This window comes from Danio rerio, chromosome 4 (genome assembly GCF_049306965.1).
Source record: "Danio rerio strain Tuebingen ecotype United States chromosome 4, GRCz12tu, whole genome shotgun sequence".
Lineage (NCBI taxonomy): Eukaryota > Metazoa > Chordata > Actinopteri > Cypriniformes > Danionidae > Danio > Danio rerio.
In genome coordinates, this window is record NC_133179.1 from 70,635,107 (window position 1) to 70,660,000 (window position 24,894).

The 24,894-nt window shown below is 40.0% G+C and overlaps 1 protein-coding gene across 10 annotated transcripts in view; it reads right to left on the bottom strand.

Annotated features, from left to right (window-relative positions):
- Window positions 1-15,799: 15,799 nt before the first annotated feature.
- zgc:175107 overlaps window positions 15,800-24,894 on the bottom strand; it is a 16,273-nt gene continuing 7,178 nt past the window's right edge. For 4 of the 10 annotated variants that reach the window (XM_068219742.2, XM_068219741.2, XM_073946706.1 and 1 more), the window contains 2 exon segments: window positions 24,040-24,169; window positions 16,550-17,752 (listed from right to left, as the gene is read on the bottom strand). In XM_068219742.2, coding sequence (XP_068075843.1) covers window positions 16,836-17,752; window positions 24,040-24,124 — 1,002 coding nt within the window. In that variant the 5' untranslated portion in view covers window positions 24,125-24,169 and the 3' untranslated portion in view covers window positions 16,550-16,835. 10 annotated transcript variants of the gene reach the window in all.

Below are 24,894 nucleotides of genomic sequence, written 5' to 3' on the forward strand. Positions count from 1 at the left end.
GTTTCAGGCCTCCTTCAAATGTGGAAATAAATCAGATATAAATGGGATATGTGACAATGCAGACAGGCAGATTGCAGTTATTGAGGTGTTCTGTTTTGTATGAGACACCGACGCGGTAAACGAGAACAACAGAGAAAACGTGGAGGAGGAAAGTGGTGTGTGGTCGACAGCAGAAGTTACCTGCCTTATTGCCCTGTGGGGAGATGAGACAGCCCTGCTGAAAAATCCAGCTTAAACCAGCCTAGGCTGGTTGGCTGGTTTTAGCTGGTCGACCAGGCTGGTTTTAGAGGGGTTTTGGCCACTTCCAGGCTGGTTTCCAGCCATTTCCAGCCAGGAAAGTGACCAGCTAAATCCAGCTAAACACAGCTTGACCAGCCTAGCCAGGCTGGGAGCCTGGCCAAAACCAGCTATGTCCAGCTGAAACCAGGCTGGTCAAGCTGGTTTTAGCTGGATTTAGCTGGTCATTTTCCAGCCTGACCAGCTAAAACCAGGCTGGAAATGGCTGGAAACCAGCCTGGAAGTGGCCAAAACCCCTCTAAAACCAGCCTGGTCGACCAGCTAAAACCAGCCAACCAGCCTAGGCTGGTTTAAGCTGGATTTTTTAGCAGGGAGTGGAGGACACCATATATAAACCATAGGCGCAAGCTGCGATGACGGCCTTTTCCTTCCGCCTCAAAGTCATTTTAAAGTTGGGCGATCTTTGCATATTTCGCAGAGCTAAAAGCAAGACAATTTCTTCCATCGTGGCTAGTGTGGCACAGATGCTAGAACCCGCCTTTATGCATGCGCGACGTAAATTGTATGGCAAGTGTAAACACTTGAATCGGATATGGGTCACAATTAAAACAACGTGTAAACAGAACAGACAAGCAAACAAATCAGATATAGGCAACAAGTTCTGCATCAAGACCTGACAGTGTAAACGGAGCCATAGATGAATGAATGATTGATGTATGACTGAATGAATACTCACAGATGAGTGATGTATGAACTTCTCCGATTGTATAAAATGGATCTCACTGATTGTCTGCTCAGGACTTTCAAGTCCAGTCAGGAACGGATTATGACTTCAAAGGCCCTGGGACCGGTTACCTCCATGGGCCTCTTTGAAGCCATTTGCCCTGTTCTTTTTTTAAATGCAAGTTAATGAAAATGAATATTAAATCTATTCTCACAGCATCAAAATGCTCGTGCCATGCTTTATCCTGTTTTTTTTCTTTTTTTAGGCTGTTCAATAAGTGAAGTTTATTTATAAACTAATTTCGAGAGGATCACGTGATTATGATTGAACACAGCTGCTTCTGCATTAACTAATGTATGATTCGCCAAGTAGACGATTCCTAAGACACTATAAAGAGCCAGGGTTTTTCCACTACAGTCATCTTCGATTTGAAGAACCCCCCCTTCCACCCCTACTCCTCCACCTTTCCCTTCATAGGGCAGCACGGCGGCACAGTAATTAAGGGTGCGTTCACACCTGTAGTTCGCTTCGTTTGGTCCGGACCAAGGGTAATAAATGATACATTGTTGCATGTTCTGCCGTCTTTGGGTCGTTTTCACACCACACCGCTGGCTTTGGTCCGAACCAGTTGAAAAGAACCAAAGTGCCGTCATCTGACAAAACCCACATCTCTCATTGGCCAGATGTTGTTGAACATATTTCCTAAACTGCTTATCGATTGGTCAGAATTCACGTGCGGGAAAATGCCAATGAACTCCCGCAGGTAAACAAATCGGCAGAGACAAACTGAGGCTTTTGACTATGGCGGGACGACTGCGCTGGCTAATTGTGTCCCTGCTTTAGACAAACTATACATTTAGAGAAGGAATCGCGGCTGGAAAACAATGTTTTAATGCATCGCTCGTCACTTCAGGAGGAGATGTGAATTAATTTAGCTAAACTGCGACATGCTCATCTTGCGGAAATATTACCAACGATCAAACAGGTAATGTTTTTCCCCTCTCTCTCTTTCTGTGGGTAAAGCGCTGTCAACAAATATTTTTCCTCCATATCCCATAATGCACAGCGCATCGGCCTACGGCAGCTGGATTAGCCCAAAAGGCGCAGCTTGCGGTTGGACCTGTTTTAGTTCAGATCATATTCTCACCACAAACGAACCGCTCCAGGGTTCATCTGAAAGCGTACCAAGACCACCTCTTCAAGAAAGTCTCGGTACACTTTTTTGGTCCGCTTTTGGTGCGCACTCGAGTACGATTGCTGCATTCTCACATGCCCAAACGAACCGTACCAAAAGGGGAAACGAACTCCAGTGCTATTCAACCGAACTAAATATGGCAGGTGTGAAAGCACTGTTACCTCATGATAAGAACGACACCAATTCTAGTCCCTAAACAGGCCGGCTGTCGTTTCTGTGCGAATGTTCGTCCCATGCTCGCGTGGGTTTACCCCAGGTTCTCCGGTTGAATTGATTAATCTAAATTTAGCACTACAGTCAAACTCTTATTCAGCAGCATTTCTCTTCATAGCAGTCATTTTCTGTCCTCAGCTCTTATCAAAAAACGGGGAGTTCTGGAGACCTACCTGAGCTCAGAGCTCCCCTCTCGCCCTGCAAACGGTTGGGAACCCAGGGCTCTATCCAGGGACAGCCTGCCAAACTTGCTTTATAATCAATCATCAGCTAAGTCTTGAAATAATTGATAATAAAATGGAGGAGCTGAAAAGCCAGGTTAAAAACGAAGTACATTGGAAAAGGACACTGCCAAATGAGCCAAGACAACAGTTCCCAAGTATTTAAATCAGAAAGTTAATCACATTTATTTATGTTTGGGCATTAATGTAATGTAACTGAAATTGGCAGTAAGAATCAGCTCTGCTCTTAAGATTACACACTCCTTGAAGAATATATCAAATTGCATTAATTTCAGCTAAATAAGAGGTATCAAAGATTTGCATCTTCTTTTTGTTTAGTACTGAGCTATTTAACTTTTTTTTTTTTTTGATGCATTCTTCAGGAAAATAAAATTCATAAAATAAAAAAATTGACATGGTTCATAAGTTCCTTTGAATCTTTACTGTCTGTGTCACCTGGATGATCCTCAGCTGCTTTTGTTTTGCAATAATTGTTCATTAGTCCTTTGTTTGCTCTGTTTGAGGAGTTGAACTGCCTGCTTCTTCAGAAAAAGCTTCCAGTTCTGATGGATTGTTCAGAAACTTCTGTATATTTGAACACTTTCCAACAGTGACAATCTGAACGACTTTTTAGGGAACGTATTTTATAATATGTAGTGAAATTCATTTTAAAAGTAGCCTTTCCAACCCTGATCATACAGTAATTTCATGTGCACATGCAAATTCACACATACAAATCTATCTGTATTTCTGCACTGGAACCAAGACGAATGCCAACACAGGCTCATTCTGAAAATGTACCCCTTTATACATATCTGGAGATCGAGAATTATGTAGCCAGAAGTACGTATGGCTGCATTTTGTCATTAAAACGATTACTACAGAGCGGTTTGACACTGTTCCTTTTCGCGCTTACCACCGTGTGGACAGCAAAAAATAAAATAAACAAGTAAATAACGGTGAGAATGTGGTATAAATCAGGCTGCTGCAAGGGCTTTTCTTTTTCTGAAATGCTTTTGAAAACACTATCGGTTGGGTTTAGGGAAGGGGGTGGATGGGGCGATTGTTCAGTCGACCAGTCAGTCAATCGACAGTAGCCTCTGGTGGATTTTTACGAGAACAGCAGTTGCGAATGGCACTCGCAAGAGAAATTTGAGATTTGAAAAAGCGCACACATAGCTCCTGGAACGTACAGTTGAAGTCAGAATTATTAGCCCCCCTGAATTATTAGACCCCCTGTTTATTTTTCCCCAATTGCTATATATAAGCTTAATATAGCTTAAAGGGGCTAATAATATTGAGCTTAAAATGGTGTTTAAAAAAATGTAAAACTGCTTTTATTCTTGCTGAAATAAAACAAATAAGACTTTCTCTAGAAGAAAAAAAATATTATCAGTTATATTATATAACTTATAATGACTGAATAAGTTGTGGTGGGTTATTGGGGATGTGGTGGGTTTCTTAGGTTATTAAAGGGTGTTTTCTGTCACTACGTGTTCGGCTGCATTAATACATTCAGTGTAAGCTGCACGATTAATCATTGAATCTCAATCCAAACACAATTAGAAATCATCATAATTTGAGGGTATTTACATCCAAATCAGGCGAACGCTGTAGGATTTACAACAGTTTGCATACGTGCCTTCCATTACAGAAAATGATTGGTTTATTCACCTATTGAAAAATGATATAGTGCTTATAGACGTGACCTGTTTAACTATTTTAAACGTGTCTTTCACAACTTCAGCTGTATTTCTGTGAACATTTCTTGCAGTCGGTGGTCAAAACACACTGCTGACTTCCACAGAAATTTGGGCTATTTGGTTTCCTAAAAAGGTTTCATTAAATATTTTGGCCACCAAAAAGGAACCCAGAGCAATCCAAATTCTGTAATGCTGTAATGCATAATTTATGAAAAAAAAAAGGTTAAATATTTGGATTGTTATTATTTAGATCATGAAATTGATCTTTTGCACTACTGAACTTAGCTATTGCCCCTGAACTTAGTTTAAACGTTACGCTTCGTTGCAGCTAAATATTTACAGAAGCCTCTGCTTATGAACAGTAAAAAAGAGATGACAGTGAGATTACATTACACTGATGAAACTTCTCGGGAGGCACAGGACATTAACATGACGTCAGATTGATGTTGTACCCCAATTTCGTGTGGACGTTGCATTTTATTTGGAATTGTAAATCGTGTTGACGTCAGAACCCAACATCAGGCCGACATCAATGTCCAACGTCCAACCTAAAATCAACTGAATATCAACATATAATGATGTTACAGCTTGATGTTGTGTGGACGTTATCACTATGACGTTTATCAGATGTTGGATTTTGGTTTTCATACCTGATGAATCAATGTCAGTATTTGACGTCAATATGACGTTGGTTTAAGATGTTGGCTCGACGTTGGATGTTGGTCACTTTCCAACACAATGTAAAAACGACCAAATATCAACGTCTAATGATGTTACAGCTTGATGTTGTGTGGACGTTGGATTTTGGTTGCCATACCTGACAAATAAATGTCAGTTTTTGACGTCAATATGACGTTGGTTTAAAATGTTGGTCTTTACGTTTGATTTTGATCACTTTCCAACACAACCTAAAAACAACTAAATATCAACGTCGAATAATGTTACAGCTTAACATTGTGTGGACGTTATCACTATGACGTCTATCAGACGTTGGATTTTAGTTGCCATACCTGACAAATAAATGTCGGTATTTGACGTCAATATGACATTGGTTTAAAATGTTGGCTTGACATTTGATTTTGATCACTTTCCAACACAACCTAAAAACAACCAAATATCAACGTCTAATAATGTTACAGCTTGACGTTGTGTGGACGTTAACACTATGACGTCTATCAGATATTGGATTTTGGTTGCTATACCTGACGAATAAACATTAGTATTTAACGTCAATATGACATTGGTTTAAGATGTTGGCTTGTCGTTAGATTTTGGTCACTTTTCAACACAACCTCAAATCAACCAAATATCAACGTCTAATGATGTTACAGCTTGACGTTGTGTGGACGTTACCCCTATGACGTCGTTATTGGACGTCAGAATAAGGTTGTGCTTGGACGCTGGCTAGACATTGAATTTTCGTCACCCGACGTCACAATCTAAAGCTAACCTATTATTAACGTCTTACGATATTGTTATGTTGCTGGGTTATTTTATTGGTCCTGACAAATCTCGCTTTTTTTTGTATCCGTCAAATATAATAATTTCTTCCTACTCGTGTTTGCGCAGATTACGTTAACTCTTTTGCACCTTGTAGTTAGTTAAAACTTAAACTTACAAAACCACAATTATTAAGACTTCAGACAAACGTCTTCATATTAAATCTAATATAGATGATTGTGCCTTTATATTTTTGTGCAGTTGAAAAGTTGGAATTTTATATTTATATTGGAAAATATGTTTTTTTTTTTAAATAAATGTAAACATACTACTACATTAAATTGTGGCTGGAATGGCATCCGATGTGTAAAACCAACGCAATCCCACGGCAATTTGTAACTTTTTGATTCAGTTACAGCTAATTTGTATGAATTCGTATGATCTAATTCGTACTATTTAGTATTATTTGCTCATCCCCCAATGACGGTTGGGTTCAGGTGTGGGGTTAGGTGCCACGCCTCCTTTTTAAAATCGTACAATTTCGTACGACTAAACTCATAAGAATTCGTACTAATTAGCCACTAAACTGGCAAAATGTAAAATACATTTTCTTGTGAGATCAGGCTGGTAAAACATATGCTGGATAAGTTGCCAGTTCACTCTATAGTGGTGACCCCTGATTAAGCCGAAAGAAAATGAACGAAAAATAAATTACTATGAAAGGAAGAAAATAATCAACGACACAAGTGTATGGTTGCTTGCCAATCTTTATAATGAAATGGGACAAACATATGAGGCAAGACATTTATTTTATTCATTCTCATTTTGGCTTAGTCTCTGTATTAATCTGGGGTCGCCACAGCGTCATGCACAGGGGATGCCCTTCCAGCTGCAACCCATCTCTGGGAAATGATTTATTTATTGTATGATTTTTCGTTTTTCACTTTGGCCGATTTCGGTCTTGGTTCTGAATGTTTGAGGCATTTGTTTCTGCTCTTGCCCAACAGTGGACCAGAAATGTGGAGAGACACTGCACTGTTTGCATACAGTGTTGATTCTGTGCTAGTTTATGTCATGAGCAAACACGAGGCTTTTCTTGAGTATTAGCTTACTCAGTTGTTGATATTCTTCTAGACTGCAGCATCAATAGTTCAGTATATACAATTGAAGTCAGAATTATTCGCCCCCCTTTAAATTTTATTCTTTTTAATATTTCCCAAATGATGTTAGACAGAGCAAGGAACTTTTGACGGTATGTCTGATAATATTTTTTCTTCTCTAGAAAGTCTTATTTGTTGTATTTCGGCTAGAATAAAAGCAGTTTTAAAATTTTTAAACACCATTTTAAGCTCAATATTATCAGCCCCTTTAAGCTATATTTGTTTCCGATAGTCTACAGAACAAACCATCGTCATACAATGACTTGCCTAATTGCCCTAACCTGCCTAGTTAACCCTTTAAATGTACCTTTAAGCTGTATAGAAGTGTCTTGAAGAATATCTAGTCTAATATTATTAACTGTCATCATGGCAAAGAGAAAACAAATCAGTTATTGGAAATTAGAAAGGATTACCTTCAGACTGCCTGCCAAAAGACTGGAAGACTCTTGTTTGCTGCAACACATTTAATGGCTGTATCTCTGTAAACTGTCACGGTCACCAAACACACTTATGAACAAGGCAAGTAAACAGTGTTTTCCTGCTTGGGAACTTCAAGCACTCTTTTAATATGTGACCACAAAACCATCTGAGATTTAGACATCATCTGATAACTGAGAATTGATCAAGGCTGAATAAATAAAGGGTTCCATTCGTGCATAGTTGGTTAGAATGGGACAATATTTGCCTGAGATATGAAGATTTGAAAATCTGGAATTGTATATAAAAAAAAAAATGCTGGGATCCCCTTATGTTGTCCCAACAAAAATCCTTTCATTCATTCATTTTCTGACGTTTTTCCGGAGCCAGGTCGCAGGGGCAGCAGTCTTATGCTGCGTTCACAGCAGATGCGGAACGCGCGTCAAGCGCGAGTGATTTACATGTTAAGTTAATGCAAACGCGCGAATAGGCATCCTGCGGCGCGATACGTGCGAATGGCGTGGTTGAATTAAGCATTTTGCACGTTTGACGCGCTTAACAAGCGTTTCTCTCGAGTTCGAAAGCCTGAATTTCAGCGGACATTCGTGCCGCGTAAACCAATCAGAAGCTTGCTCTTGTGGGGGCGTGATTGTGACGTAGAACCTGTTGATGGTGTCCCATGGGAAATCCTCCAGGCGACACCGACAAGTCATCAAACTGGGCTGGGCTCATTCAGAAGCACCGTTGAAAGCCTCCGTGATCCAGGTTCAGTTTCTGGAGGAGTTTATGAGCTCACAGAGCTGGATGCACCTCTGAAAGCATGTAGTGGACTCAGACACGGTCCTAAACATATCGACGCTGTTTTTCAGTCTTCATAAAGTACACAAACACTGTTATTTTCTCAATAAAATCCATGTTAGCCTTTTAGCAACGAAGCTAGAGTCACCGGGCAGACAGAAGCCCTGCCCATCACGCGAATCCGCGTCTGTTCTGAAGTGAATTTGACGCGCGAATGAAGCGCGTAAACTCAAATGTTCATGTGGCAATTTACGCGCGAATAGCGTTCCGCGTCTGGTGTGAACACAGCATCAGGAGAGAACCCCAGACTTCCCACTCCCCAGACACTTCCTCCAGCTCCCCCGGGGGGATCTCGGGGATTTCTCAGTACTTGGTTGTGGCTGGATAGGCTACCGCCACATAAAACATATGCCAAAATTGTTGGTGGTTCATTCCACTGCGACGAACCCTGATGAATCAGGGACTAATTCATTCATTCATTCATTTTCTTGTCAGCTTAGTCCCTTTATTTGTCCGGGGTCGCCACAGCAGAATGAACCGCCAACTTATCCAGCAAGTTTTTACGCAACGGATGCCCTTCCAGCCACAACCCATCTCTGGGAAACATCCACTCACACATACACTACGGACAATTTAGCCTACCCAGTTCACCTGTACCGCATGTCTTTGGACTGTGGGGGAAACCGGAGCACGCGGAGGAAACCCACGCGAACGCAGGGAGAACATGCAAACTCCACGCAGAAACGCCAACTGAGCCGAGGTTCAAACCAGCGACCTTCTTGCTGTGAGGCAACAGCACTACCTACTGCGCCACTGCCTCGCCCATCAGGGACTAAGCCGTAGTTAAATGAAAACATGATTACGATAAACCGATGTGAGTTTACCTCAATGTAATATAATCAAACGTGTAAACAGAACTGTTTTTTAACTGGTAGCATCTCAAGAATTTTTTTTCCTATAGTTCCAACGCAATCTCGCGGCTATTCGTAACTTTTTGATTTAGCGGCTAATTCGTATGAATTCGTACGATCTAATTTGTACAATTTAGTACGATTTGCGAACTCGTACGAATTAGCCACTTAACCGACAAAACGTAAAATACTTCCGTTTCCTCGTGAGGTCAGGCTGATAGTTCAGTATTTTGGTTCGTCTCAGACAAAAGCAGCGCCATTAATGCGAAAGTTTGACCTTCAATAACAACCAGAGCTGTCGGCGCCAATAGCTAGTGGTTAACTCGTGGGCGAGCACAGTTTAGATCCCGATTTGAGGCCGATCCTTCCCCCTCTCACTTTATTGTAAATAAATTTTTTGCTGTAAAACCCCTAATAAAAATAAGAAAACTAAAAAAAACAACCAGGGGTCCGTTTATCGTACGTGGATTACTCAATTAGCTAGATTTGGTTATTGACGATTTGACACGATCCAGGATCTATCAAATCCTCTTAGATCTTTTAAGCGAGATACGAAGAACGGACCCCAGAGCTCATTTGTTTGCTTTATTTATAGAGCACATTTCAAAACAACAGATGTTGACCAAAGTGCTTTACAAAAAGAACAGCATACAAAATCTACCAGATGGGGGTCTGTGACAGATAAAGCCCCATCACCTCTTGATTTTAACTGTGATTTGGGAACAACTAGCTGAAACTTGATCGGCCTCAATGAAGTGTGCCAGTGAAGAAGCTCGCCGATGTAAATAGGTGCCAGACTATTAAAACCTTTAAAAACAGGTCTTAATTACTTGTGTTGTATCTTAAATGGGACTGGGAGCCAGTGAAGAGATGATAAAACTGGCGAGATACTAGAAACTTTTTTGTCCCAGTTAAAAGCCTAGCAGCTGGTCGGAACCAGCTGCAGGCGTGCAATTGAAGCCTGCAAAACTCCTGAATACAGAGTTGTAGTAGTGCAACCTTTACATGATAAAAGCGTTGATGATTGCTTCCAACTCCAAGACAGAAAAGATTTCGGTCCCACTTTATATTAAGTGGCCTTAACTAATATGTACTTACATAGGAGCTAATAGTTTGTTACTATGTACTTATTGTGTAAATACATGTATTTACTGTGTACCTACGCTTGATTAAATACATGTATGTTATTACATCTGTAATTAACTTTTGTAAATACATTTGTAAATACACTGTTGACCATTCCCTACACCTTAACCCACCCTTAAACCTACCCACACCACCAAACCTGTCCATAACCCAACCTCTATCCCAACTCAAGAGCACCACAAGTGTTCTCAAATACGTTATAAACACAGTAAGTACATTGTATTTATTTTTTTGATGCAAGTACAGTAGTTAAGGACACTTAATATAAAGTGGGACCAAGATTTCAATTTGGCAATGTTCCTTTATTGATAGAAACCACTTCTGACGACTGAATTTATTTGCTTGTCAAACTTTAACTCGGTGTCAAAAAATAACTCACAAAGACTTTTTGCGTGACTGTGGAGCTTAGGCTTGAGCGAACCTAATTGATTAATTGTAGATTGACAGACACACGTGGGGCCATTAGCACTTCAGGTTTTGATTCATTCAAGTGTAAAAAAGTTACCAGCCAACCGTTCCTTAATCTCTTTAAAACCGGTAAAAAAGGACTGTAAAACAGAGTTTACGCCCATTTTATGGGCATGTAAAGCTAAATATCATCAGCATAAAGATGATAGCTTACATGCTTCTTACATATAGCAGCCAAGTATGGAATAAAATCGCTGTCATAAATATTTAGTGCATAAATAAAATTCATCCATGTGTAATTATAAAATAGAATAGGAAAACAGAGCGTACTCGTAATTTTACAAGGGTACAATTCCAAAATCTGCGATTAGAGCAGACACAGATACGTCATTTTCTTTGTCTGTTTGTATGACTGATAAATTTACGATGTGTGTATGTAACGGAGGCCAGCTAGTGTGTGCTTTTCAGGTAAACCTCACTCCTCTGACCTTTAAAGCTGCTCTAGCAATGTTATAGTTGAACACCGTTAAGCGATTGATTGAGAAATTCTGCGCTCGCTGCCTGTAACGTTAACTTACATTACGCTCACTATCCTCGGCCCGTTCTTAATTTTGATTCTGTAAAATGTCCTAGAGACACAGCGAAAATGGACCTCATTAAGTCCCAACCTTAATTACAGATCATGAAGGACAATTTTCAAAGAGGGAATAACAAAAATCGTACCTGAGACGGAGTGCCCAGCAACCGTTGTGATCGATGGCTCTCGCTTGTTTATTAATGCCCGTGACAGCGGTGATGTAATTTTGACAGTCGAGTGTTGCTATTTGATTCATACTCGTAATCAGGCTGTCGTGTTCGTGGTGAAACGCTATTTCGTGTTTGTAAAGTACACCCATCGTTAGGGATGAACCGATACCACTTTTTTACAAACCGATACGAGTACGAGTATTTTAATTTGTTTACTCGCCGATACCGAGTACCGATACTTCATAGATTTGGCTAGAATGAAGTTTATTTGTTTTTTTTTTTTGCCTGTAGCAAGGATGAACACAAAAATCTTTTAACAGAAGGCTATTCCAAGCCAAAAATGTACACACATTATTGATGACCCTGCAAATCCATTAAGCACGGACAATTAAAAGACTAGTTATCCTGACATTCCTCGACGACTTCACACACTACACAATGTGTGCGCAGTGTAAGTTACCTTATGGGGTCACGCTCATTGCATATTGGGGACTCATAAAACCTTGTTATGCGCGATTCTTTCATATTCAGGAGTCCTGCCTTGTGATGTGTGATCTGCGGGTCAGGAATACAAAAAGTCGGCTACTTGATATTTAACTATGAGTGGGTCGCGGGTAGATAAGACCAATAGCCATAAAAATGCAACGCATACCCTTATTTTAAAAATCACGCGACCATCATCTCACAGTGTTTATTAATGAATAATCATATTTTTTTTAATTAAAACAAAAAGCACTGACAAGCCAACTGCAGAGAAACAAGCAACCATCGCGACAACCGTATAATCACTTTTTCCGAAGTTCAGCTCTTCTTTTTGCTCCTGACTATTATGCGTTTAATGTTAAAAAATTGATATATTGAATATTATTATATTGATATATATCAATATTGAATAGCCCTACTAGAGAGTATCCTGCGCATGTCTTTTATCACTGAAGCCGCTCTCTTCAAAAACCGAAAGTTGCTTCGTCTGTCTGCAATATTTAGACTTTTAATAAAATGGAAAGTTAATTTAGATGAGCCAATATTCGAATACTGCAGTAAAATAACTGTGACGTGCGGCCACACATCGAATCTATGAGGTCTGATCTCATCTCGCTCTAGCTGTCATGCAGACATTGATGCAGACGCCACACGAGTCAAGTCGCAAAACTGAGGCTGGTACCAGCTGACAGAATAGCTGAAGCCTTTGCGAAATCTGTGAAAATACAGCACTGAAACTAACAGGCATAAATATCTTTGAGCCAAAAAGTCTATTTGTAGGATATCTGTATGAACGCAATCAGAGCTGATATTAGGCTATGTAGAAGTTAAGTCGCCAATAATTAGGCTATATTAATTCTAATAAAATGAAAACCAAAATAAACAATTCATTGCGTTTTTCGTTTAATAAAAAATATACGGAAACGAAAAAAAATTAAATCTAGTTTGTATTAATGTGTTTTAATATTAATAAAACTATGCTCAGCCTATTTAAGCTTAACGGCTATATACACCGCCAATAGACGAGCATTCAAAAAAATTATTTTACTGTGTACTGGATTAGGATTAAAATGTATATTTTACGATAAAAACTAAATGTAGCATGTCTCGCTGTCATTTAAACATGCAATTTATAACACACCAGAGCTGTAAGCGGTGTGTAAGCATACAGGGCGGTGTTTGGTTACTGCGCACCACGTTATTGAACGCCAACATCTGAGGGAGATTATGCTATCCGATATATTACCGATCAGGGCTCGAAATTGCGACCATTTTGGGCGCATATGCGACGAAATTTTATCTATGCGACCTTAAAATATATTTGGGAGCATTTCTGCGAGTGCTTAAAATTGTTGTGTGCGACCAGTTTTTACTGCAAAATGTTCACCACATGCGCGGATTCGGGAGACATTCACGCAGAATTCATCTCTAAGCTCTTTGTCTGCACTTGGAACGGGAAACGCAGCGCTCAGGAATGGTTTAAAACAGTTGTCATGTCGACTTGCTGCAGTAAACAAAGCCAAGTCCGTAATGCTTGCCCCGCCTTCACGCTCTTCTTATTGGCCCACTGCTCTAGCGCTGAACGCGAATGATTGGTTAATATCAGCTGTCAATCACTCAGTCAGCGCCTTCTGGCTTCGGATGACAGAGAGCTACTACGCGGAAAACTAAAGCGCTAAAGATGAGATTGAAGATAACGCGGACAGATTTAGTTTTAGAAACCATCTAGTTACAAATAATGACACATCTTACTAGTGATCATGTGCTGAATGTTAATCCACCATCTACACTTTTCCAAGAGTTGAAGACTTCTGTTGGCTTCAAGTCCGATATAAAAAGTCCGTGGGATGGAGTTTTCAGGTAACTGTTTGCCACATCTTGCACGAGAGCTTCTGTTTAATCCTTCATATAATCGCCAGATGCTGTCCGCTGTGCAAGGGGCAACTATATGTCAAATTTAACATCACGTACACCATCGCAAACGGGCTTACACTGAGTAAATTAATATCGCTACTCATGAAAAGGCCGGTATGGCTATTAACATGAAGTATGCATATAATAAGGTACAGTATATGTCAAAAGCATCAGTGCAATATCCGACAGCACTTGTGAGAACAGCACAGTTATACCGTTAACAGATTCATTCAAGCAGTGCGTGCAGGGCCGGTGAGCGCTCCGTGTATGCTTTGCTCACTCAGTTCTGTTATAAAAATGTATTTTCTTGTGATAACGGGATTTCGTTGAGACATATTTTCGGCACGTACGCATATTTATATATATATATATATATTTTTTTTTTTTGCTTGTTAGTTTGATTAGTGTTGATTTCAAATACAATAAATCTGTTTGTATAAAACTTGTAGTAACGGTGCTCATAATTGGTGGTGCGACTAAATTTTGGCTGATGCGCCTAAATTTTTAAAGTTAGGAGCACCGGTGCTACCAAGCAAAAAGGTTAATTCCGAGCCCTGCCGATATATATATGCTAGCCTATATTACCGAGAGATTTTAAAATATAAAAGGCATTTAAAAAAATTGTCATCTTGCCAGTGTATGTAGCCTATGTGTGTTGCCCTCGCATGTCACCTGCCATCTGGCGAGAGAGAGAGCGCGTGCTTAAAGAGCTCAAAGCTGGCATATAACCAAAAACAAGATCATATCGTTATAACTATCCCATTAACGATACTTAAAGAAACATTTCTACATTGACATGGTGTTTATTGAGATCTGTGTGATCTGTCTGTCTGCTCTTTACAGAATCGGTGACCGCAGATGCTCAGCACTGACTATAAGCTTTTATTTAGCCTGTAGTCTTTAGTTTTTTACATCATGTTCTATTACTTAAAATATCTTTCATTTTATTTTATTTATAGTTTATGAATAAAATGAGTGCTAGCTTGTTTCGCTGTGATCATTACGCAAGGATCATATTGCATATTCGGTTTATTCTTCAGTAGCCTAAAGATTCGTCAATAATGTATTTTATAAATGGACTGTTTATAAGGACTAAGCTATTATTATATAATACATTGGGCTAATTAAAACATTAAGACATTGAAGTCAGGTAGGACAACAAATCACATCCATGTAGTGAATTACTGTTGAGTGGTATCGGTGCGTGGTATCGGCCTTTCATGTCCGATACGAGTACGAGTATTTGAACCAAGTATCGACCCGATACTGGTATCGGTATCGGTGCATCACTACCCCTCGTAAATGTATCAGTCATATACAAACAGACAAAGAAAATGTCATATCTGTCTGTTCTAATCGCAGATTTCGGACTTGTACTCTTCTAAAATTACGAGTACGCTCCGTTTTCCTTTACGATTTTAGAATTACACATGCGTGAATTTTATTTACGCATGAAATATTTATGACACTGATTTTATTCCATACCAAGGGAAGCATGTAGATGGAAAAAAAGGTCCCACTTTATATTAAGTGGCATTAACTAAAATGTACTTGCATAGGAGCTAATAGTTTGTTACAATGTACTTATTGTGTAAATACATGTATTTACTGTGTACTTATGCTTGATTAAATACATGTATGTAATTACATCTGTAATTAACTTTTGTAATTACATTTGTAAATACACTGTTGACCATTCCCTACACCTTAACCCACCCTTAAACCTACCCATGCCACCAAACCTGTCCATAACCCAACCTCTATTCCAACCCAAAAGCACCACAAGTGTTCTCAAATACATCATAAACACAGTACATTGTATTTATTTTTTGATGTAAGTACATAGTAGTTAGGGACACTTAATATAAAGTGGGACCGAAAAAAGAGCTGGGCCCAAAGTGGATCCTTGGGGGACACCACACTCCATACGTGCAGATGAGGAAGAAAAGTGTCCTACTTCAATAGAGAAGGTTCTCCCTAAGAGATAAGAACTAAATTCAAAACATTTCCTTGAATACCAGCCCACAATCTTAAACGCTGTGATGGTTGATGGGTCAGATGACATTAATCATGTGAGACACAAAAGATCACTGATGTATTCTGATATTCCTATGCGTAAAAGCACAACTCTTAGTGATGAAGTGAAACGTAAGAGACAGAACAGGCGGCTCCGGCAGAGGGCGCGCCGAATCAACAAACCAGCTGGACGAACTCTCTGTGAACCCTTAGGTACCTCAGGCTACCCCCTCCCTTGTACTTTAAATGAACCCCCTCCTCGTACTTCTACCGAGCCCTCTACCCAGCTCCTTGCCGAGCTCGAACACCTAAATCTGGGGCATAACTGAGGGAAGTGAGGCTGATATTAAAAAGGCCCATGTATTGATTTCTATGTACTCATATATCTGTCTTCCTATTGTTCAAGTGATTTAGCATGCTCCTTGAATGTATGAGTTAAGCAGTTTTTGCATGATTTATGAACACTATTATATGAGACATTGAGTATAAAAGCTGACTTGTACTCTTCAGCTTTGCGCTTCCCGACTTCTGTTCATTGAGGTTGGTTGCCCTTTGTCTCCAACGGGAGGCAAAGTAAGGATTTCTTGTTTTCTGTTTGTCTTTTGTTTGTTCTACTTTTTCACTGGATTTTATTTTATTAATAAAAGTGTATTTTATTAATTTTCTTCACTGGAGTGGACATTGACTTCCTTTTCCAGAACCCATCTAAGTTACCCTGTGTGGTAAAGTATGCTCTAATTTATTCTTTTGCAAACTACGTTCTTTAAACACGATCCTTAAACTAAACTCTTGCTAAGAAATATAGCTAAGGGAGGATCCTGATCTTAACTTTGTTTAATTAGGGTGATTAAATAAAGGGAAATCAGCACAACGCTCAATCAAAATATTGTGAAGTATTGTGTCAAATGCAGGTGTAGTAAAACTAGACATGCGCATTTTCCAGAATCAACAGTCAGAAACCATTTCTGGTTATCGATGTCAGAGTATTTTGGAATGGATGTGTCAATAGAGCTTTTCCAGCTAAACTAAAAAACATCGTTGCCTATGTGAACAGCGCATTTTATAATTCACCAGGTGGTGCAGTATTTGTTTAATGAAGGGCTCATGGCGAGTTCTTTTCACAGGGACTCTGCAAATGGCGTTTGAGGTCTGTGTGGTAGGTGAAGCTCTTCTCGCAGTGAACGCAGTTGAACGGCTTCTCTCCGGTGTGAACTCTGATGTGAATGTTCAGGTTTCCCCTGAGCGTGAAGCTCTTTCCGCACTGAGGGCAGACGAAGGGTCTCTCTCCGGTGTGGATCCGACTGTGCACCTCCAGGACGGCTTTATTCGAGCAGCTCTTTCCGCAGTGAAGGCACATGAAGGGCTTCTCTCCGACATGAGTGTTCACGTGACTCCTGAGTTCATCGCTGTCGCCGAAACTCTGTTCACAGTGATGACAGATGAAGCTGCTCTCCCGCGAGTGGATCCTCATGTGGCAATTCAGATTTACCTTGCATCTGAACGACTTTCCGCACTGAGCACAGCCGAACGGCTTCTCTCCGGAGTGAATCCTCATGTGAGTGTTCAGACTCTCCTTCCGGGAGAAGCTCTTGCCACAGAGGTTGCAGATGAAGGCGCTCTCGCCGGTGTGATTCCTCACGTGGGTTTTGAGGTTTCCTTTGTGCGTGAAGTTCTGGCCGCAGAACGGGCAGCTGAAGGGCTTCTCTCCGGTGTGAACTCTCATGTGCACTTTCAGGTTCTGCTTTTGAGAGAAACTCTTGCCGCACTGCTGGCAGGAGAACGGTTTCTCTCCGGTGTGGGTTCTCTTGTGAACTTCCAGGTTTTGTTTTAGACCGAAGGACTTGTTACACTCGCCGCAGATATAATAACCGCTGGATTCAGCGCTCTGGGGCCTTTTTAGTAAGGAAGCGTCTTGAGTATGTGTGGATTTTTCGCCAATTGCGGAGTCACGTTTGTCATGCTGATTTCTTTCTTCCAATTCATTCGTTTCTTGGCGCTCCACTTTCGGTGCCGTCAGGTCTAAAGCAAGACATAATAAATATATCAATAATCATTTAAAGACAAGAGAGGAACACATGCTATTAAATGGTGAACTATAGAAACATATATAAGAACTTTGTTTGAACAGGACAACACTTTATAATATTGCTGACAGCCAGTACGAGCTGAAAAGTTAGCATAAACGGCTAAATAACTACATACTTCACTAGGGGTGTAACAGATCACGCTTGTAGGTTTATTCAACATTTAGAACAACTGCAGAGAGATCGCCTCCCGCGTCATTTAAATCATGTTTATGAAAGCATTTCGGCTTCCCTGTAAAACATAATGATGACGGAACAAGTTGTGGTGGGATCTAAATGCTTTCTTAGGTTATTAACCCTGTAAGACCTGACATGAGAAAAAATAGTCAGAAAATTCAAATTTTCTACATCTGGGATGTTTATTACTAACTATATTATTATTAACTTAATAACTTATTATTAACTATTAAGCAACATCAAAAAAAATCATGATTTTTTACCATATTTTTCATATTTTTCATGATATTTACCACGAAAATTAAACGGAACTAACGTTATCCTTCAGGCATAAAAAAAACGCAACGAGAAAAGACGAGCCTAAATTCATTTTTAGCATCGCTTTTAAATGCTAATGATGATGTTAAAGACATAAACTAATAGCACAATTATAGAAAATGAGAAAAGGTGATTACAGATTCATAAACGTCGTCTTGTTATATGAAATATTAAATTTATTCTGGTTTTACGGACCCTTTAGTCTAAAACGCATTTAAGGAAATGCAATAGTACTGAAGTGTCTTTCACTGACAAATTTTGCATGCTGGTTTAATTTTTTATTTTTCCAGAGACATGTTTATAAAAGTGATGTCCTAATTGAATTGATCATAGTCTAATATAAGCTCTGGACCTTGCATCCCAAATGTAAGGAACAGGGAAGAAGACTGAAGAGAATAACATTAATCCAGTATTTGTTGCCTCCCGTTTTTTCTATGATTTTTATATGAATATTTTTCATATTTATATTATTTGCTTATTGATTTTATTATTTATGGATTAATCTTTGCACTAATGTTAATTGTTTTGTTGTTGTTTTGTTGAGTTTTTAATGAGTTGAAAATGTACATTTTATTACTAAGTAATGCATTTAAATAATTAATGTTCACTGTTGTTTTAATGCAGGGGGAAGAAGAATCTAGAATCTAAAATCTCTATCTAAAGATCTAAAATCTTTTATAGAATCTTCAATCTGTTTGCTAAATTAATAAATAAATGAATTAGTTTTAAACACTCCAGAAGGACACAAAGTAGGAATCACTGGTCCCTTTATTAAAGATTGTTTATTTCTTCACTTTTGAAGCTGCTAATAACAGTGCTGTTTTAAAGAGCCCATATTATGGGTTTTTGAAAATTCCCCTCCATGTAGTGTGTAACACAGCTCTAAGTGAAGTGAAGTATCCAGCTAAGGCTTAAATCTGTAAGAGTTCAGTGTTTAAAACGGTTGATTCATCTATAAAAGAGTCGACTCATAGTGCTTCAAACGAGTCGCCTTGATACCGAGTCATTAGGTGTTTCGCCATGACGAACGAACGAAACCAAGTTATTCACGTGCACGCGCAAACCCGGGAGATTTGAAACCTGAGGCCCCGCCCTCTGACGCAGAAACCCAGACACACACACACACACGCACGCACACAAACATGCCGGTCGATTGAAGTCACACTGCAGATGGATATTATCGAGTCTCTACCCAGAGATGAAACCTCAGCATTATAACCAAGCAGTTGGAAACTTCTGCAAACTACATACTACAAAGAATACTCCATCTGCGTTTGTTAAAGGAAGGATCAGTAAAGAGTAACTTACTGATGGACGTCAGGATGGGTTTCTTCCTCCATTTCTCAAGTGTAAGTACGTGCGATTAAAGTTGTTGCCTCGTTGACTCTAGCTTGCAAATGTGTTTAGTTGTGATTTGTTACTTGTAACCGCGTGTACTGTATCAGGTTAACTGGCTATATTCTCTTATCGCGTGCAAAGTCACGTTAAAAACGCGACGCGTGCTGCTTTGTTTACGGAGCTCCGTGGACGAGGGTAGTGCGTGTGTGTTTTTGTGTGTGTGTGCGTGTGCCCGCAAGGACGAGGGCAATGTGTGTGTGTGTGTGTGTCTGTGTCTGTGAAAAGAGCAGAGTGAAACAAGCTATGTGATCTCCTCGACAGTTTTTGGAGTTTTTGCTCAATAAAATAGTCGTCTGTATTTTCAAGTCCATCGTCTATATTTACATTGACCCACTGGCAGCTAAAATCCACGCCTACACTATCGAGCGTGTATGAACTGTGATTACTTTTATATTGCTGATTAGCTGTTTGGCATTTCACTCTCTGACTGAAGGCAGTCGACCAATCGCAACAGACTGTCATTGGTCCAATCAGCGCAGATTAGCTTCGCGCTAAGGAGGGGTTTGGGAACAAATGAATCACTGGACGATTCATACGGGAGTCGCTGGGATAATTAGGTAAAAATAAATGCAGATTATTAGACCATGAAAGTGTTTTTTGACCTTGCATGCATATTAGACTGTTGTTGGAGACCCTTACAACCAAGATATGACCCTATTTCATGTATAATATGGGCTCTTTAATATGTCCTAATCACTCAGACAGTTATTAAGTAAAAGAAATCAGGTTTTACTTTGTTTACTTTCACCAATTGTAGGCTTGGACAGTAATATGTTATACCGCGGGATCTAAAAATAGCAACGGTTTCAGTTTCAATACCATTATACCTAGGGTTGCGCCGATAGACGATGTCATCGTCTATCGCCAATGGCTGATAGATAACACGATACCGAGCCGGCATCGCCGATCCTCCGCCCCCGCCGTAAACCCGCTTGCGAAAAATACACACTTGGCCCCGTTTACACTAATACGTCTTAGTATTAAAATGCCATTTTTGAACGAAAATTATCCACATCCACGCCGTGTTTTACCAAGCATTTCTGAACAGCCCTCCGTCCGCTGAAAACGCACATCACGTGACCACACACACACACATACACTGTCATGCGCTCGTAGCTCCAGAGAGCACCGCACGTCGGACAGTTTATTAAGGATGTACCGCTGGATGGCGTCTCACTATTGGTGTTAAACGTGATTTTTAATTCATCTTGTCTCCATCTGACGACTTTTTGGCCTTGTGAATCTATCACGTAACGTGTCACAGCGTCAGTAAACTGCATAACCGTACGTTCACACCGAAAGCGGCGAGAGCGTCCAAGGTCGCTCTGGCCGCCCTGGCGACAACGCTCTCTGCCTTCAGCTCCTGCGGCGAGAGCGTCAAAACTCGCTACATTAATCTACATTAATCTACATTATCCCGCTTTTTTAAGATAAATATATAACATTAATGAACATCAGTAACTCGCCAGTAACTTATTTAAAGTATGTTCCTGTAGGAAAAAATTGTAAATAATTGTAAATCCGGCGACCGCAATAATCAAACCCTTGGGAACAACTGTGGTCGGAACCAAAGTTCACAGGTCTGTGTTCTCTGAACTGCTATCAAGCGGTGGACGTCTTCATTCTGATTGCTTGCCGCCGAGCCGCGTCATAGCTCATTACCATAAAGTTGACTTCATTTCAACTCTCCTCGACGCTCACGCCGGCGAAGACGCGCCGCGCTGCTCCTCGCCGCTTATCGTCGCCTATCGCCGCCGGCTCTCATTGAAAATTAATGACTTCCGGCTACTTTGACGCTCTCGCCGCTTTCGGTGTGAACGTACGGTAAGTCTTTCACATTCACACTTGTGCTTAGTAATTTTAGCGAAAACCGCAGATACTGTTGATTGTGCACCTTTTATACTGACCAACCTCCCACGGACTTATTGTGTTTTACTTATCTTTATTTGTTTATGGGTAAAACAGAAAGCATGCGGGTCAAGTAGTTGAAACGGTAGGCTACAAATAACTAATTTATTATGAGTTCATTAATTATTCATAAAAAAATGAATTCACCTCTGCCTATGATGATGATGCCATCGTCCATCACGATGTTTCACATTAGACATCGTACGATGCCAAATTGGTCGACATCGCCCAACCCTAATTAAAAAACAATGTACTTATATAGGAGACACGTATTAAATATTACTTATTTAATGCCTACATATGTGTATGCGTGATTGTCATCACGGGACAGTGTGGAGGAGAGAGAGAGAGGTGAGGTAAGATGGCGAGTCACGCAGCAAGTGATCTGGGGCCTCATGTATCAACGCTTTGTACGCACAAAAACTTTGCGTACGCCAGGTTTCACGCTCAGAATCGCTCACGTTTGGATTTACTAACGATGAACTGAACGTGGGAATGTGCACAGCTCCACGCCAGCTTCATGGCTGGCGTACGCACATTTTTTGTGCGTGTCTGTTTTACTTCCATTGGCGACTCCTAGAGGCAGTTGTGTTAAATTGCTCTCTACAAAGTGTCTGAGCCGTGCAATGGCAGCTGTATGAGACGGGTTCATCTAGTAGGTATATAAGGTTTCCGTACCATACAGTTGACCAGCCAAACATTAAAGCTCAATTTGTAGCGGTCGCCTGTTTTCCCTTTGTGCGATCTACCGCACGCACATTGCTATAAAGGCACCGTCTGTAGATGAATTTGCATACGTGAATCAGAAACATTTCCATTTAATAAATGTGCAAATAAAATATGATGCACAGACCTATTAATGATTTCTACTTGTCTTTCTCGTAATAAATAGTTGGCAAAATCTGATATGTAGCGGGGGAAAAAAAGAAGTTCATCAGACGCTGGATTCGAACCGAGTTCATGCTTTAACATGTCAGAACATGTTGACCTGCGTTTTACGAGCTGCGCCACTGAGACTGTTGAGGGCAATTACAACATTTTACACCTATAAATCCCACTATTTCTCTTTTAACTCCACAGTGCGATGTTCAGACTTAACTATGTTAACTTCGTCAGCTAAACTCTCCCACTCTATTTTTTTCTTTTGTTGTTAATTCCGGAGGACAAACTTGCAAATAACACCGCTTTTCTCCGGTCTACCTCCGAAAGCAGCACCTCCAATTCACGATCTGTTCAAAGTTTCTCTTTTCGCTTGCTTTTGCCGTTGCTTTTTCGTTGGGTTTTGCCATAAGTAGATTATAAATTAGCATATTCATACGGGGGAGGAGGCAGGGAGGGGTTTTGCACTCGTGCATGTTGCGCTCAGTTTCACGTTCATTCAGATGTACAAAAGAATATGCGTGAGATTCGGCGTACGCAGTGTTTCATACATCTGAATTTTTTTCTGCGTACTCACATTTACAACTTTGTGCGTACGCAATGTTTTAGTATGATTTCAACGCAAGTCTTCGTACATGAGGCCCCAGGTCTCGAAAAAGAACACAACCTCTGCAATTTGGCAGTATTTTGACCGAACGAAAAGGAAGACGTTGTAAGTACGAACTAGCGGTTTGCATTCCAGCGGGACCCGACCAGATTTCTTGCGGTGCGGGAATAAATGTCTGAATAAAGCGCGGGAGCGGTCGGTAACTCTGGTGTAATTTGAACAGGCGGTCTAACAATATGCGCGGATCCGCGTGTCTGCTGTTTGTGTATGTGTGTGTGTGAATGAGAGAGAGTGAGATGTGTGTCGCTTGTTTGGTGCTGTCTATGAGTGTGTGTGTGTGTGAATATGAGAGAGAGCGTGGTGCTGTGTGTCTATGTATGTTTATACAGACAACGCGCAGATCTCTAAAACGAACAAGACAATTTGCAGATTGTGCAACAAACAGGTGACCGCGAAGCTAAGGTCGCCTATACGGTATTCAGTTTCTAATTGGTTTAGGCAAAAGCCAACAGTTTGGTGATGCTGTCTGAGCCTTACATCAAATATTTTTTCATTATGCAGGGTAATACCGTATACCGAGGTAATATAGGGAGGAGGTTTGACGGTATTAAAATTTAGATACCGCCCAAGCCTAACTGATTGTATTAAATAAGTCACAAAACCATTGTGGGCCGGTTTTCAATGGCAATACTCCACCATTCAGACCAAAAGTAGGCCTCTAAAATCATTCTGCTTAGGGGCCCGAAATGTACGAGGCCGGCCCTGGTCGTGACAATGAAGATAATAGTTTAACTATCATAATCATGGTGCTAAGCAAAATGCTACGTGTTTATATCACATAAAGAAATAAGATATCAATGTACATCTCTGTCAGGATTGGCTAGCCAAGCAGAAAAACAATCAATGTTAAAAACAGCAGCTTTTACAACACCAACCTGTTTGTTTGTCACGATCTTCATGTTTGACCGTGAATGTGTGTTCAATCTTCAGGTCTTCACTCTCCTCTTTAATAAACGCCATCTTTATAACCGTGTGGAGATCAGTCGCTTCAGCAGGAGTTTTCCTCTGTGATGTGAACACAATGGCGTGTTAAATATACACATAATTACCTGAATGATAAATCCAGGTTACATCTCTAAATGCGTCTCACTACACATTAAAAACACTCCAAAATGTGGTCAGTTTAAAGCTTTATCATTCGATAAATATTGAAGAAACTACTTCTACATAGACTGCATATTTAGTCGTGACTTGGCCCACGCGGAATATGCGCACGCAGATGTTTAGCCCATCATTAATTCTGTTTATTTACGTGAGTAAATGTGTGTAAATCTATATTTATTCAGTTTTTTTTTATTAATTTTAGTAATATTATTGACTAATGTGAAAATGTTCATCTGATTTATGTACAATGCAGTTGTGCAGTAATATTTTCTGTCTTTTAGTAGAGATATTATATGAGAGACTTGCTTTGTTTACCAAATAAAGTGAATGTAATTAGATTTGCATTTTAAACATTAAAGAAAAGTTAAAAACCTTTTTTTTTTTTTTTTTTTACATATTAATGTTTTAGTTATGAAACTCCCAAAATAATTCCGCAGAAATCCGCAAATTTTTACAAAATTCTTCGCAGAAATAGCAAAGAACGTCTGCAGATTCCGTCTGGCCCATGACTTATAACAAAATGATTTGAGGTTTAGTCAATATATACATTTTTCATTAAACTATTCAACAATTTATATACATTTTGGTCAAACGTATTCGATTGGTACTCTAAAGCGTATGTCAAA